Here is a 17,758-nt window from a genome sequence, read left to right as displayed (position 1 = left end):
CAGTTTCTTCCCACATTCCAAAGATGCGCGGGTTTGGCTTCTGTGAAATGTCTCTAGTGTGTAGGATAGAGCTCAAGTACTGGCGATTGCTAGTTGGCGTGGAATCGGTGGGTCAAATGGCCTGTTTTCATGCTCTATCCCTAAACTAATCTAAATACAAAGGAGACATAAAGAATTGCAGCTCCTGGAATCTTAAGAAAAACAAAATGTTGGAAGAACTCAAAAGGTCTGGCAGCATCTATGGAGGGAATGGAGAGACAATATTTTGGGATGGGAAATAAAATATTTTAGGGTAGGATTGGTGTAAAAATGTGTAGAAAGGAACTGCAGATGGTGTAACTCAGCGGGTCAGGCAACATCTCTGGAGAAAAGGAATAGATGATATTTCGGATCGGAATCCTTCTTCAGACAACATGGGTAAAAATGGGTAGTTGATGGTTGTCGTAGAGGTGGTCGGTTGAAAGTCTTACCTCCATGTTGTATCTCTGTATGGTTATTACATATTTAGGTTATCAGAGTCGCTGCATTATTTACAGAGAAATACAAATCCATTACAGCTCAGGACCTGCTGTTCTAGGCTGAGCTTTCAGTTTGTTTTCTGTTGGCTGGGTTGTGATTGATGAATTGGAGATGGATTGGACTGGGGCAGGCAGGGACCTGACACCAGGCGCTCACTGTTCCTCTCCCAAGCCTCAGGCACAGGGCAGGGCTGGGGCAGGTCTAACAGCACTGCCAACCTACACACTTACCCACGGTCTCCACATACCGGATCTCATCCCTGCACACCTTCTCACACTTGCCCTCGTCCTTCAGCTCGCCCGTGTCAAACACCTTGCACTCCACGCATTGTCTGTGAGGGGATGGGGGGAGGAATGGTGAGCACACGATTTACACAGGCATGAAAAGAACAGACCAAGTGTTCTCTCCGACTCTTCCCCCTGGTCCTGGCTGTGATCAGGTGCCGAGGTGGGGGTCCAGGTTAGGGGTGAGGGAGGTGGGGGGGGGAGAGAGGGAGAGAGGAGGGGATGGGGAGAAAGAGAGGGTGGGGAGGGTGAGGGAGGAGGATGGAGAGGGGGGAATGAGAGGGATGGGGAGAGAGAGAGAGGGGATAGGGGAGAGAGAGAGAGGGAGGGATTAGGGGAGAGAGAGAGAGGGAGATGGGGGAGAGAGAGAGAGGGGGATGGGGAGAGAGAGAGGGGGATGGGGATGGAGAGAGAGATGGGGGGAGAGAGAGAGGGGGATGGGAGGAGAGAGGGGGGGGGATGGGGAGAGAGGGGGAGGGATGGGGGAGGAGAGGGGGATGGGGGGAGAGAGAGGAGGGATGAGGGAGAGAGGGACCGGGATGGGGAGAGGGGGAGGGATGGGGAGAGAGGGAGAGGCCAGAAGAGAGGGGATGGGGAGAGAGGGAGGGATGGGGAGAGAGGGGGGGATGGGGAGAGGGAGGGGGGGAGGGGGGGGAGAGGGAGGGGGAGAGGGGGGGGGGGGATGGGGAGAGGATAGAGGAGGGGGGATGGGGGGAGAGGGGAGAGAGGGAGAATGGAGGAGGGGAGGGGGGATGGGGGAGGATGGGGGGGAGAGGAGAGGGGGGGGATGGGGGGAGAGGGATGGGGAGGGGGAGAGGGAGGGGGGATGGGGAGAGGGAGGGGGGGATGGGGAGAGGGAGGGGGGGGATGGGGAGAGAGGGAGGGGGGGATGGGGGAGAGGGGGGGGGATGGGGGAGAGGGGGGGGGGATGGGGAGAGGGGGGGGGAGGGGGAGAGGGAGAGAGGGATGGGGAGGGAGGAGGGGGGGATGGGGAGGGGGAGGGGGGGGGGAGGGAGGGAGGGATGGGGAGAGGGGGAGGGAGGAAAAGAGTGAGAGGGAGCGAGGGATGGGGGGGGGGAGGGGGGGGGGGGTGGGGAGATGGGGGGGGGGGGGGGGGGGGGGGGGGGGGGGGGGGGGGGGGGGGGGGGGGGAGGGGGGGGGGGGGGGGGGGGGGGGAGGGAGGGGGGGGGGGGGGAAGGTTGCAGGAATGGAGAAACTTACTTCTTGAAGGTGCAGGCATCGGGACAGGTGGGGCATTTCTCACACAGGTCACCGTACGCCCCTCCTTCACAAACGCACTTCCCGCACTGACAATCGCCCCGGCCATGACACATAGAACCCACGGGGGGCCGACAGCTCCCGGTCTTCGTGCTACAGTTGCAGAAACTGTCCGTCCAGTCCGGCAGGCACCTGCACTCTCCACACTGACACTGGCCATTGCCTGCGGTGAGACACACAGTCCCGATCAGTGGTGCTCCCCTGAACAACACACGCCCGTATACACAGCTCACCCCCACTCCACAATGCTTTTTTTTTTACAACTTACCGCACCCAATTAACCTACAACACTGTACATCTTTGAGGAGTGGGAGGATACCGACGCAAAATAGTTACAGAAGTCTGAGCGTCAGGAGATGCCCGAGAGGAATAGACTGAGAAATAAACATTGATAAAGGGAGAAAGAAACAAAGTCACAGATAGTGTGGGCAATCAGAACAATTCCCCCCAGGTTGAAAATATCAAGAACTAGAGATCACAGCTTGAAGGTGAGAAAGGCAACGTTTAAAGGGGATGCGCGGAGCAAGTTTTTTAAAAAATAGAGAATGGTGGAAGTTAGGAATGCGCTGCCAGGGATAGAGGGTAGAGGCAGATACAGTAGTGACTTTTTAAATGATTTTAGACAGGGACAGTACATGTATATACAGGGAATGCGGGCAAAGGAGATTAGTTTAACTTGACATGGTGCTCGGCATAGACATATAACCATATAACAATTACAGCACGGAAACAGGCCATCTCGACCCTTCTAGTCCGTGCCGAACACATAATCTCCCCTAGTCCCATATACCTGCGCTCAGACCATAATCCCTTCCCATCCATATAACTATCCAATTTATTTTTAAATGATAAAAACGAACCTGCCTCCACCACCTTCACTGGAAGCTCATTCCACACAGCTACCACTCTCTGAGTAAAGAAGTTTCCCCTCATGTTACCCCTAAACTTCAGTCCCTTAATTCTCATGTCATGTCCCCTTGTTTGAATCTTCCCTACTCTCAGTGGGAAAAGCTTTTCCACATCAACTCTGTCTATCCCTCTCATCATTTAAAAAACCTCTATCAAGTCCCCCCTTAACCTTCTGCGCTCCAAAGAATAAAGCCCTAACTTGTTCAACCTTTCTCTGTAACTTAGTTGCTGAAACTCAGGCAACATTCTAGTAAATCTCCTCTGTACTCTCTCTATTTTGTTGACATCCTTCCTATAATTAGGTGACCAGAATTGTACACCATACTCCAGAATTGGCCTCACCAATGCCTTGTACAATTTTAACATTACATCCCAACTTCTATACATTGCGGGCTGAAGGGCCTGTTCCTGTGCTACACTGCTCTATGTTCGGCGAGGAAGGGGGAAGATTAGAGAAATGCAAACAAGCAGGGACAGAAGGAATAACAAAATAAGAAAAGGAATGTGACATGATCAAGGGAGTGTGAGAAAATGTACGAGAAAGAACACAGTGATGAGATGATGATGAAAGACCACGGCATATTCCATTTGTCTTCTACCAAGCTAGCAGTTCCACAATACAATTATAATGGTGGAACTGACTCATCAGAGTAATTAATCTCTGTTAATTAGTGACATTAGACCCAGACTTGACAATGATAGTGGAAGGCTTTGGGAAGGACAGATTCCGTCACTTGTTCCTCTGCGGCAAATTACAATTACGGCACAATACATTACTCATGTATTACGTGCACTCAAGATGTTATCTTTAAAGCTACAACTATCGTAGAAAAGGGACAATAAAAGAGCACGAGGGTGAGGGCCCATCACTGCTGTAGCCTGAGGAAACAATTCATCTTTCCACACGCACATGGATAGCCTCCTGCGGCAGACTCTCCACCTCCTTTCATCCATGAGCTCAGATGGCAATGAATAACCCTGGGGAAGTCCGTCACTTCCCAACCTGGGAATGTTTTCTCGAATGGCGAGAAGCAGAAATGATTATTTCAATCATCAGGTAAACTAAGATCCCTGCCGCCAACACTGTTGTGATGAACTTCCTCGCTTTTGTGCCTTCACAGAGGGGAATTGTGCATTCTGGATTGGAAAAACTGAAACCCATCTGGTAAATGCGGAAGTGGGGATTGACAAGTCAGTTTGTTCACACAAGGCAGATCCCTGGCCCAGAATACATGAAACTGGGAACTCAGCCAAGTTATTCATGGAATTATTTTTGTTTTTTCTATGAATTGACTCAGGTGAGTGATGTTATGGGGGAAGGCACAACTCTAGTCTAGGCGAGCCCAAATGAACAAAAATAACTGACTGCCTCATCTCTACATTTGAAAATCATCTGGAGGAAATGCATCGATAGGAAAGGTTTAGAGGGATATGGGCCAAACGTGGGCAAATGTGAGTAGGTTAGACATGGCATTTTGGACTGCAATGATGAGTTGGGTGGAAGGGTTTGTTTTTGTGCAACTATAACTATAAGATGTTTCCTGAAACCATAAGTCGCAAGATGTATCATGACTCCAGGGCCTGAATTTTGATTGGTGTTACGAAACATTAATTATCTGTCATTGCTAATTAAAATGATTTCACACAGAGCGGAACACCCACGTATTGCAAATGATATCGGAATGAAACAATGACCAACATTGCACTTGATGGAGAGCAGGCAGTACGAGTGTGCAATGTCCAAATATAATGATCCAACCATTAGTGGTGTTCCCACGCAGTCTGGCACAGCATATCTGTGGGAGATTTAATGGGCCTATTACACGTTGCTATCCATGAAGACTTCCGTGACATATTTCTAAATGGGTCTACATTTTTCCTGAAGGCCATTTATTTTTTCAATGCATTCTTCAAACTATCAATCTAAAAAAAAAAAAAACTGGAAGGTATCAATGAATGGAACATGCAGGTATGTACTAGGTTTGGCCTGGTACAGTGCCAAGTGTTCTGTGTGGCACATCAGCAGTGGGTGAACAATTCCTGGCTTTCATTAGAAAACATAGCCAGAAGCAGGAATGGTCATAGACTTGGCCCAAACCATTCATCGGAGGTGATATTTTGGTGACTTCCACTGGGTTTCCCCAATCTAATGTGGAACCGGGTACTGAGACAGAAGAGAATTCATCCCCCCCCCCCATACAGCCAGCGCCAGAGCATCATTTAACATTCTTCTGATGAGAGGTTAATCAAGATCCTGCCTATTCTCTAAGGAGGCCATTATTAATTCAATGATACTTTATTGTCGCATGTACCTAGGTACAGTGAAATGTTTTTGTTCTGCATACGATCCAGTAAGATCATATGGTAGACCTCACCTAGGCTGTACACAAGTATCGCCATGCTTGGCATTGACAAAAGATGAGTCGTTCTTAAGTTCCACCTTATAGCTAGCTCCTCCATCAATATTTTTTATTAGGGATAGGTATTGGACTGAAAACCGTGCCCACCAGGTTCAAGAGTAGCTTCTTCCCAACCAACAACACTGCAAAACACTAATCTCATGGACTGTCTTTGGTTGAACTAAAGACTTTGGGTTATTTTGTACTAGCCTTGGGGTTATTCATTTATTGATTTTTTGTTTATTATATATTATTTATGGATATTGTGTTTACAGGCCTGTTATGCTGCTGCAAGTAAGAATGCATTTATTCCTTGTCGGCACATATGACAATGAAATGTTCTTGACTCTTGATCACGTTGATGTATGTGGGATTGTTTCAAAGACCAGTAACAACAGCTTGAGACTCAGGGTTGTACAGGATTTCCTCTCTCCTATTTTCACGATTCTCCATTTGCAATGAAAATAAAACCAATGTTATTTTCCACCATTCTCCCTTTAATGCAAGGCACCCTTTATCTCTACACACACACACACTCTCTCTATGTCAATGTACAGATCAGATTCTGTGCACAACGTGATGATCCATTCACTCCGTTAAACAGATGTTGTTTGTGGTCACGTCAGTGGAGGTTCTGACAATCCCCACAACAGCTTGCATTTGTGAAGCACCATTACCGCTTCAATGTCCCAATTCACTTCACATTAGACAAGAGCAGACTTCGAGCCAAAGGGCAGGTATCAGAGAAGTAAACTTGAACTTGTCTGAAAAGTGAGTTTTAAGAAGTTGTTTTAAAAATACAGTATAGGAACAGGAAATTTACAAGTGCCCTCCTGTCATAAGAAATAGAAACAAGAGTGGACCATTTGGCCCCACATGTCTAGCAATGTTACAAAATTTTGAGATTTAAAAAATCAAGTCTGCAATTTATCCCATCAGATAAAGTATAAAAAGAAGTTTAATTTGGCACCTAATTCACTTTCATATCTTCAGTATTAAAAAATGTATGGCCATTTTCATACTCGGAAAATAGCATCTTGTTCCCTATTGATTTTCCATTAACTTAACACAAAAGCTGTGATCGAGGACAGTCTAAAGCCCATAACTTTATTAAAAATTAAGAGAACTGAAAGAAATTTTCAGTTATTATAAATTGAAGCATTCTGAAACAAAAATTAAACAATCTTACTTGGATGACCTGAAATTAAAGCATATAATTAATTAGTTACCCAATTGTAGCCAATTCCAAAATTCAATTACTAGATCTAAACATCTATCCATTTCTTAAGGAAAGATTAACATTTTTAAATAGGCTAAGTGTCCAAAGAACATTCACACAATAATTCACAATAAAACATGATTTTTAAATCTCATTGACATTAATTTATAGGCCAAATGGAAGGGATTTAGTGTTCAATTGCTGTAAATTAATGGCCATTTAAATCAGCCATTAAATGGGATTCTGCTGTCCAGTCAGCAGAATTACTATACATACTTACAGTCAAGCCGTCCACAGTGTACAGATGCAGGATAAGGAGAATAATAGTTAGTGCAAGACACTAGTCTAGTAAACATGATTAAAGATACTGTGAGGGTCTCCAATGAGGTAGATGGTAGCTCAGGAAGGACCCTCTCTTATAATTTTGAGGCATATATAACTGTGCCAAGATATTTGGGTTAGTCACAGGACGAGAAATGATGAAAAGAAGCCTGTTGCCCCAGGGAAGACAAAGGCAAGAATAACCAGCCAGCTTGTCCCACCTCAAACACACACACACCGCTGTATTTCACTCACCCGAGCACATTTTCCCGTTGTGACGTCCACAGGAAAAGTCATCGCACTCGCAGAACTGTCCGGATATGAGGCCATGGCCAATGCTGTGGCAGACGCACTGTCCACAAATGCACTCTCCGCGGTTGCTGCAAATGGGGTCACCTTTCTTGGGCGAGCAGGTTTCCTGTGTAGTCAATAAGCTATCCCCTTCCTTGCACTCGCAGGACGGCCCAAAGCGGCCAGGGAGGCACTTGCACACTCCGCACTCGTACGTCCCATTGCCGTTGGTGCACAGCATGCTGTTCTCCACCGCTTCACTCTCACACCCGCAGCTACAACTGAAATTAACCGTGATCTCCAGACTATCCTTGAACAAAATCGGCTTCAGCGTAAATGTCTTCACCTGCTCACCCTTTGGACACTCCCTGGCCTCCAGTGTCACTGTAAAATTCACCTGGAAGGAGAGCGAGAAAGAATTTTGATTGACAGGTACGGCAATGGAAACACACCCTTTGTCCCAGCGAGTCCACGCTGACCATCGATCACCCGGTCACACTAGTTCTATGCTATTCCACTTTTCCATTCACTCCCTACAGAAGCCAATTAACCTATAAACCTTTGGGATGTGGGAGGAAAATGAAGCATGTGGAGGAAACCCACATGGTCACAGGGAGAATGGGCTAACTCCACATAAAGAGCACCCAAGCTCAGAATCGAACCTGTGGCTCTGGCGCCATGAGGCAGCAGCTCTACACTGCGTCACCATTGATTTACATAAAGCCTAGCTTTGCTGAAGTACTTTGTGTCCAATGGATTGCATGGTCATTTGCAGTGAATGTGATGACAACTACATCAGTCAGCAGTCCATGAATGAATAACCAGTACCATCATTGAAGAAAATGATTAATGACAGGATAGGGATTGACGCAACTAACCACTTTTCTTCAAACTGTTTTAAGACACAATGATTCATAGGTTGCATTACACTGTAGCTTGGGATAATTATCACAGTTAGCATTCTATATGCTGATATTATTCCATTTACAGTATACCCAAAGTTACCGTGTTTCTAGAAAAACATCCACATTGCGATTCTCCCCCCCCCCCCCCCCCCCCCCACACACAAATTTGTTGTTGTTTTTCATTTTGTGTTTCCTTAGTTACTTTTTCCTCATAAATTCCGTAAGATTCAATTTTCTCCCATATCTCAAATGTTAAACATTCCACAAAGGCGGATTTTCATTACCTGAAATGCCATAATGTATGTATAACTATAATACCGTGGGCTGTTATTATTCATGCAAGGTGAGGCTTCTTTGCTCTCCGAGTGCTTTGCCACAGAAGGTAGTTGAGGCCAGTTCATTGGCTATATTTAAGAGGGTTAGATGTGGCCCTTGTGGCTAAAGGAATCAGGGGGTATGGAGAGAAGGCAGGTACGGGATACTGAGTTGGATGATCAGCCATATTGAATGGCGGTGCAGGCTCGAAGGGCCGAATGGCCTACTCCTGCACCTATTTTCTATGTTTCTATGTTTCACCATAAGATGTTCTGAGTGGGATCCTGTTAACCTGTGAATTGTTGACACTGTGGTTTATTATATTGATATCCATTACCTTATCACACATGTTGTGGAGATTGACTGTATTGTGTGAACTTCTATTACACTGTCCAAGCTGTACATCTCTGGACTATGTCTCCAAGGCCCGTTACTATTTTCTATTTGTCAATACAAGTATAGATCACCAGTACCTTAGAAGATGATGCTATTCCTTCAGGTCATCTGCTCTGCTATTACAGTGTGATCTCCCGGTGGCTTAGCACTTCAACTTTCCCTCCCATTCCGAATCCAATCTTTCTCTCCTCGGCCTCCTCCATGGCCAGAGTGAGGATATTTCACTTGGGCAGTTTGCACCCCAGCGATATGAAGATTGACATCTCTAATTTCAGGTGGTCCTTACTTTCTCCTCCCCCTCTCAGCTCTCCCTCAGCCCCCTGGCTCCTCCTCTTCCTTTCTTCTCCCCCCCCCCCCCCCCCCTCACATCAGTCTGAAGAAGGGCTTGCCTATTTCCTTTGCTCCATAGATGCTGCCTCACCCACTGCATTTCTCCAGTATTTTTGTCTTCCTCCAGTTTGGTTTATGTTGGTGTTGAGTGGACTTTGGGCACTGTCGACATGAAATTCAGATTGAAGCAACGCTAGATTTCTAAACTGGTGTGTACTTGCCAGTGTTTTGTTCCTGGACTAGTAGGGCATTAAACCATTGAAGCAGACCTTGGTCAAAAATCCTTTCCATGGAGAGGTCCAAGTGGGATCTATTGCATACCAATGCCACCTGCACTTAGCACACTGGCTCACCCAAGAACTCCCCCAGAGCACAGAAACACAAGAAAACAGGAGCAGGAGTAGGTCAACCGCCTCACCATTCAATATGATCATGGCTGACCTGTCCCCCAGACCTCCCTCACTTCCCCGATATCTCAAAAAGTTATCCTTGCCCACGATCTGGCTTACAGGTCCTCTGGGGCAGCAACTTCCAGAGATTCATTACTGTCTTAGTGAAGACATTTCAGTGCATCACCTGGATGTGAATATCCTGCTGCAAGAAAACTGCCACCACAGGTGAATGAAGTCAACTGCATTGTTGGAGAAGGAACAGAAAGCCAATTGTAATGGCATTGGAAGAAGAAAGAAAAGTGAAGCATCTCATGGAGTGTGAACATTAACCTAGCCTGTTTTTACTTTATAATTCTTTCTGAAGTTGCTGGTCAAATCAAACCCAAGCCCTTAGGCTTTACAAGGAGCCTGGCACTGTAAGCATTCAGATATGTTGTTAATCCTAATGGAACAAAGGCTTGTGCAATGCTCTGGTGGCCTTTTATCACATTAATTCATTACCATCTCAGGCTCATGGGCCTTAAACTCACTAATTAAATTCACTCTGTAGTTGGGAAGTGCTGCAATTTTGACTTTAATAAATCCTTGTTACAAAAGAATTAAGACTTGAATGCATTTGATTGCGTTACGTTGCGGCTGGTTGGACTTTGAGCTTTAGAATTAACCCCTGGCACCCAGAAGGAGAGTGGTTGCCATTGTGTCTTTTGCCAAGGTAGGTCAGGAACTCAGTTTAGAATCGGTCATCTCAGCATATATTCCCCAGAGCTTAAGACTGAGTGGTCTTGGTCTACATTTCTCCAAAATGACCTATCAAAAATAATGACTGGGTTTGACAGGATAGATGCTTGGAAGAACCCAGCCCAAGATGTGGAATTGAGAACCAGTTTAAAATGGAGGGGGAACAAATTGGGAGATGGAAGGGGAGACAGGAGTGAGGAGGACCTTACAGGAGAGACCAGACTGAGGACAGAGTTAAGGAAACTCAAAGGAACTCGAGACAGATGAGGAGAGGCCAAATGCTCGTCCTTAACTGCTGGACCTTAACTATTTGCCTTCGTCACTATGAGGTTGTGATTTAGGATGTTGTCGCTGCTGTTCCCATGGGCATTTAAGGTGAAAGACGCCCAAAATTCTCCAAAAGGACTGTTTTCAATTTATACTTTATAAAGATCAGTAATGCTAAATGCCACCTTGCACAGAGACAGAATGGAAGTGATTTTAATTGTGTGGATAGTTAACTGGGGAAATGTGACAATAACATTGATTCATTTCATAGATATTTTCATATATTGATATTCTGTGATATTGTTTAGTCTGCAAAGAAGAATGACAAAAGTACAGATTTACTGTAGTCAACCTGTAAACATCCAACATTTTAAGATTTTGGATGTTGCAGTGTCTTATTGTTGCAGATAAATATTTCTGCTTTAGGATGTGAATATAGGGGGCATGGATAGTAAATGAATGGATCCCACCACAATGGGTGGTGCAGTGGACAGTGAAGGAGGTTAAACCGTGACTACAACGGTATCTGGAACAAGTGGTTTAATGAGCCGAGGAATGGCAGATGGAGTTTAATTCGGATAATTGCGATGTTGCATTTTGATGGGACAAACCAGGGCATTGACTTGCACAGTAAATGGTCGAGCAGTGGGGAATGTTGTAGAACCGTGAGACCCAGGTCCCTCTGTTCATGAAGGCAATGGCACAGGTGAACAGGGTGATGAAGGTGGCGTTTGGCTCGCGTTCCTTCATCATTCAGGGTATTAAGTGCAGGAGTTGGGACATCATGTTACAGCTATGCTAAACATTGGTAAGATTGTTCTCGTGACCCAGCTACAGGTAGGATGCCATTGAATTGGAACGGGTGTAATAAAGATTCAATAAGAATGTTAATGTGTCCCCGTCCCCCCCCCCCCCCCCCCCCCCCCCAGAGCATAGAAGGCCGAGGGACGACCTTATACGAGTATAAAAACCTTGATAGGCATAGATAAGGTGGATGGCCACAAGATAGTGTGTCAAAATCAGGAGAATATAGATTAAAGGTGAAAGAATATAGATTAAAGGTGAAGGTGAGAGAGGGAAGATTTAGAAAGGACTTGATGATCATTTCTCCTCCCACAAACAGAGGGTGGTGCGTACATGGGATGAGCTGCCATAGCAAGCGATAGAGGTGGGTGCAATAACATTTGAAAGACACTTAGACAGGTACATGGATAGGAAACATTTGGAAGGATTTGGGCCTGGCACAGGCAAGTGGGACTAGCTCAGTTAACACATTTGGTGGACAAATGGCCTGTTTCCACACTTCATGGCTCTATGAGCTATGACTATGCTTCTGCCCAACTGATCAAAGATCCTTGGGGCATTGAATGAAGGAAAGCAATGGGCAGCTTTTGTTGTTGTTCATCTGTATCTGGTTCAGAACAACAAGATACTTTTATTGTACTTACTGTGTCTCCAACCTTAAGTCCTGTGCAGAATTTCTGTCCTGGAATAAATTTGTCATTCCCACAGTAAGCATCGAAGGACACTGATAGCTCTTTAGGCAGATTCAAAAGTTCCAATTCCACCTGGGAACGGATTTGCTATAGATAAAAAAAAAAGAGCATGTAGTTTAATTTAAATGCATGTTTTGCTCTTCATCACATGTCTTTTACAACTAGTTATTGAGTCAATGACCTATGGTTCTCTGTTCTGTTTTCTCTGTCTCCTTGGTCAACGGCTACCTGACTGGAGCCAATTTGAGCAATGGCTGCCTGTTCTGACATACCTTGGACTGAGTTCTTGTTTTGCAGATCCCCGAGCAGTATTCACTATTCCATGTGTTTCACCAATGGTTCCTTTGTCTGTGGTTCTCTGGTCTACAGCTCTCACTGGTTAACATCTTGGTTATAATATATTTATAACTTGTCTTGGAATTCTCATTAACCCAATTTGTCAATGGCATCTCACGGCCCCTTCTAATTCTCTGCTCGAGTTCTTTTCCGATTTGTATTTTCCTGGCCCATCGTTAGTTTTCCTTCACTTATCCCTCTCCCTCTCCTTGCGAAAGAGTATACCATTTACCATCTTTTGCTCCTTGGTGACAAAATGAAGGAGCAGGAGGCAAAGCTAAGTTAGTAACTGGTGCAGAGATTAGAATTGACATGGGTGCTGATAATGGGACCAGAGCCACATCTCATGATAACTATGGCATGGTTTTAAACGAGGTCCCCTCAATTGCTCATGGAACTGTGGCTATAGTTACCTCATAGGCATCCACAATGAGCTCCAAGACATTGCTTGAATCCTTGGAAATTGTCCCGACAGTGGTACCAGGAATCATCCTGCTGTAATTCTGCAGGAGCAACCAGATTAGAAAACATGAAGCCCCTATCCCACTTTCATGACCTAAATCGCGACCTCTGACAAGCTTAAGCGACCTAAAAAAAAACCCGACCTCCTACGACTATGTTGAAGACCTCCCACGACTATGAAGAAGATCTCCTTCGACCTCCTTCGACTAGGTTGAAGACTGGCTTCGACCATATACGTTTTACTGCTGTTTGCAGCAGCCCTTTTGCTTCAGCTGCCTTTTAAGAAAGGCAGAAGGGGAAGAGCAAGGGTGAAGAGGAAGCACAAGAAGAGGTCTCAATGGGTGAATGGAGATGATGTGATGGACTGTCCCAGTACACCAGATGACTGGAAGAGAGTGGCGCTGGGCTTTGACAAAAGATGGAACTTTAAGCACACATGTGGGGCAGTGGATGGCAAGCATGCCATTCTTGTCCCCGTCCCTGTACCCCTCATTTTATTTCTGTAATGTAACAGCATGAGTGCATCCTTGAAAATCCTGGTCAGCTTGGAATTGCAATGCTGAGAAGGATATTGGAATTCCCAGAGGCTGAAGATTAATCTGCTGCCTGGAACCCGGCAGGGGAGATAGTAGAGGAACACTTAAAAACTATGGACAAAACATTCCATCACACGGGACATTTTAATGCACAGTGTAAATGTACGTTATATTAAATTGATTGCTCAATTAGAGTCACGGAAAGACAGAGAGAAATAACTTGGCCATTCTGTCCACCAAGTGTGCTGGCCATCAACCACCCATTTATGGTAATCCTACATTAATATAAAATGTTATTATCCTCACGTTCCCATCAACTCCCATCAGCTTCTTCCACTCATCTGCACACTAGGGCTAATTCACAGTGCCCATTAACTGACATGCCTTTGGGATCTGGAAGGATACCAGAGCATCTGGAGGAATCCCAAAGGGTCACAGACAGAAAGTGCAATTTCATTCCTGCAACGTTACAGTTTGTCTCGCACTACGAAGGGACCATTGTTCAGAGTTCCGTCCATGCTTCTATCAGTTGTAACCTTGAGTTCACAAGCTGTTCTTTGCCACTGTGTTTAGCAAACCTTTTCCCAAGCAGTTAACGGTCTTTTCTGATAAACTAACCCCGTCAGATGTCTGCAAGCCTCTACAATGGTAAGATTTGGGGGGAGCTGTTGGAAATGTATGGAGAGTAAAATGGGATGAGCAGAGGTTTAGTGCAAGTGGGGGGTTGATGGTCAGCACGGGGTGATGGGCGGAAGGGCCTATTTCCGTGCTCTATGCATTTAAACTAGGATAAAGGTGATGCGTACAGGGACAATTTACAACTTGTGTTTGATTTGATTCCTTCAGATTTGGAATTCAATTCTCCTGTTCTGATCTGTCAGCCTTTCTTGCTGTGGGTGGAAATCAAGAGTTGAACCTGGTCGGAGGACTGATGGTGCCGTGGTGGCTCCATGGTCCTCCAGGTTCTAACCTATATGGTGCCCCTTCACCTCTCCAGAGCCTACCGTATATATTTCCGTGACTGGTTGGGTGACGGCAAAGATGAGGTAGATGTTATTTTCTGTGAGCTTTTCTGTCAGCAGAGCAAGTGATGGGTAATCCTGAAAAATAAACATCAAAATCAGATGTTAAATATCACAACATTGAAACCCTGTCTAAATTAAACCAGTGCTGGCTAACTCGCCTTGGATTCCACGTGATCTAACATTTCGGATCAGCCTGTCCATGGCCCATAACTCTTGAAACCTTTCCTATCCATGTACTTCTTCAAATATGTTTTTAACATTGTAACACCTACCTCATCTTTGCAGTCTGCCTCCTTCTCCTCTGGCAGCTCATTCCTTAAAGCCATCACTCTTTGTAAAAAAGCTTCCTCTGAGATCTAAATCCTTCCCCTCTCACCTTAAACCTATGTCCTTTAGTTTTGGGCATCCCCCACCCTGGAAAAAAAAGACTGTGACTATCTATCCTATCTCTGCCCCTCATTATTAAATAAACCTCCACAAGGTCACCCTTTTGTCACCTTCACGAGCGAAAACAGTCCCACCCTTTGTGAAAAAGATAACTCTGCGAACCTCTTTAAATCTTCCGCCTCTCACCTTAAACCTCTGGTTCTGGGCACCTACTCAGCCTCTATAAACCAGAATCTGCAGTCCCTTGTGGAGGAAGAAACTGCAGATGCTGATTTACACTGATGATAGGCACAAATAGCTGGAGTAACTCGACAGGTTAGGGAGCATCTCTGGAGAAATAGGATGGGTGACATTTTAGGTCAGAGCCCTTCAGACCAGCAAAGACAGTTTGAAGAAGGGTTCCAACCCAAAGTGTCACCCATCCTTTTTCTCCAGAGATGCTGCCTGACCCGCTGAGTTACTCCAACACTTTGTGTTTATCTGCAATTCCTTGTTTCCTCAGCTTGTCCACTCTCTCAAGATAGCTCAAGCCCTCCAATCCAGGCAACGTTCCTGTAATTCTTTCCTGCACCCTCTCCAGTCTGTGGTAATGAGTTTGACCTGACCCATGGTTTCCTGTTCTATCCTGTCACGCCACCAGAACCACGTTCCTCAGCCAACGTACCAGAAAAGCGGAGGCGTTGTACTCGTTGTCTAGCCCCATGTGACAATGCCCGTCATTGGGGTGGATTATGCCAGCCAGCCTGCCATCCAGTGCCAAGTGCGATGTGGCATCAGTGACAAAGACCAGCATGTGGGTGGCTTCTTGTCGCCAACCGATCTCCTCCTGCAGCAAGGAAGAGGTCCATTAGAGTTTTCCAAAGGAAGGTTCAGTGAGACTCCGTAAAGGTTGAGAGAAACACAGTAAGCATGCTCCCACTTTTCTGTTATAGTCAACGGTGGAGACTGTGTCGTTGCAGAAGTAAGGCTCACAAAACCAAAATGATAACCGGAAAATGGTATGTGCCATTCAAACTGATCCACTTGAAAAACTTAAGAAGTGGAAGAAGGGAGGCATGATGGCACAGTGGTAGAGTCACTGCCTTACAGCACTTGCAGCGCCAGAGACCTGGGTCCGGTCCCGACTACGGGTGCTGTCCGTACGGAGTTTGTACGTTCTTCCTGTGACCGCGTGGGTTTTCTCCGAGGTCTTCGGTTTCCTCCCACGCTCCAAAGTCGTACAGGTTTGTAGGTTAATTGGCTTGGTATGAATGTCCGTAGTGTAGGGTGGTGTTAATATATGGGGATCGCTGATCAGTGCGGACTCGATGGGCCAAAGGGCCTGTTTCCGCACTGTATCTCTAAACTAAACGAATGGATGAGAGAGATGTGGGCCAAATGCAAGCAAATAGGCTCAGTTATAACGCTATAACAAGGAACTACAAATGCTTGCTTCTACTAGAGAAAGACACAAAGTGCTGTAGTATGTTAACAGGTCACCGAGAACAAAGGGGGGAGGGGGTGTGTGTGTGTGTGTGTGTGTGTGTGTGTGTGTGTGTGTGTGTGTGTGTGTGTGTGTGTGTGTGTGTGTGTGTGTGTGTGTGGTCGCTGAGAACAAAGGGGGACCATTGGGGACTAAATGGATTATTTGTAACTTTGTTGATGCCCTTTATGTGGCAACTGTTTGCATACCTTGTATATGCAAAACAAAGAATCTCATTGTGACATGTCACGTGTGGTAATAAAGTATCATTTATTCATTCAGGTAGCATCGCTGGACCCTAAACATCACTTATCCATGTTCTCCAGATGCTGCCTGACCCACTACATTACTCCAGCACTTTGTGTCTTTTAATGCAGATTGCTTACTGACTGGGCAAAAGAAGCACTGGATGGGTCTCCATTGTGTGGATCTTGATCAGCAATAACCCAGCTAGGCAGACTGTCGCTAGTGGGAGATACACTTGGTACATCTTTGCTGTGCAGTTACTTGATGTTGGAATTCCTATTTTGGACATCATCTAACAAAATACCCTGATTTAACACATTCCCGGGATCTGTTGCGGCACTCCAGGAAACAAGGAACAAATGTGTTTAGATGTACAATAAAATCTATATGCAGTGGTTTCCACCGATACTCTGGTACAATTCCTGTCTGTGATTGCCTGCATTACAACAGTGATTGCTCTCGATAAGGGTCTTGACAAATCCTGGTCAGGAAAGGCATAATTAAATGGTGAGTCAGCCCCTTCCACCGTGTTGAAAGCAAGAGCCAGGAATAGGGAGTTTCCTGCTGAAGATTCCCAACCAGAGATCTTTCCCGTCATATCAATTTAATTTCCTAACAATTAATCACTCATGTAATTAAAAATGAATAAGTGGTTGCTGCTTCCATCGTTTTCCCATTTGACATTTATAGAAACATAGAAAATAGGTGCAGGAGTAGGCCATTCGGCTCTTCGATATGATCACGGCTGATCATCCAGCTCAGTATCCCATCCCTGCCTTCTCTCCATACCCCCTGATCCCTTTTAGCCACATCTAACTCCCTCTTAAATATAGCCAATGAACTGGCCTCAACTACCTTCTGTGGCAGAGAATTCCACAGATTCACCACTCTCTGTGTAAAAAATGTTTTTCTCATCTCGGTCCTTATACCGTCTGACAACTTCCATTTAATTTTCTTCACAATTTTCCCTCATGATCCTTCTGAGCTCCCAATAACCTTCAGGTTCTTGAAGGATTGCTGGAGAAACTACCTCAGTTTGTTTCTCTGTGAATGGTATATAATGGAGCAGGAAGGAACCGCAGATGCTGGTTTCCACTGAAGCCACACATCAAAAAGCTGGAGTAACTCAGCAAGTCAGGCAGCATCTCTGGAGAAAGGGAATAGGTGATATTTAGGAATTAGTCTGGCTGAAGAAGTGTCTCAACCCAAAACATCACCTATTCCTTTTCTCCAGAGATGCTGCCT

At 45.6% G+C, this 17,758-nt stretch overlaps 1 protein-coding gene across 1 annotated transcript in view; it reads right to left on the bottom strand.

Moving 5' to 3' along the window:
• Positions 1 to 17,758, bottom strand: part of LOC129710216 (integrin beta-3-like) — a 48,329-nt gene that overhangs the window by 7,445 nt on the left and 23,126 nt on the right. Inside the window, exons 6-12 of the mRNA XM_055657037.1 lie at positions 15,470 to 15,631; positions 14,398 to 14,493; positions 12,809 to 12,898; positions 12,012 to 12,146; positions 7,185 to 7,617; positions 2,025 to 2,244; positions 750 to 850 (exon numbers count right to left, since the gene is read on the bottom strand). Of these exons, the coding sequence (XP_055513012.1) occupies positions 750 to 850; positions 2,025 to 2,244; positions 7,185 to 7,617; positions 12,012 to 12,146; positions 12,809 to 12,898; positions 14,398 to 14,493; positions 15,470 to 15,631 (1,237 nt within the window). The remainder of the gene's footprint in view (positions 1 to 749; positions 851 to 2,024; positions 2,245 to 7,184; positions 7,618 to 12,011; positions 12,147 to 12,808; positions 12,899 to 14,397; positions 14,494 to 15,469; positions 15,632 to 17,758) is intronic.

The sequence above is a fragment of the Leucoraja erinacea genome, chromosome 27 (assembly GCF_028641065.1).
Source record: "Leucoraja erinacea ecotype New England chromosome 27, Leri_hhj_1, whole genome shotgun sequence".
NCBI lineage: Eukaryota > Metazoa > Chordata > Chondrichthyes > Rajiformes > Rajidae > Leucoraja > Leucoraja erinaceus.
Note: the sequence above shows the minus strand (reverse complement) of the source record. Positions and strands in the feature narration are given on the sequence as shown.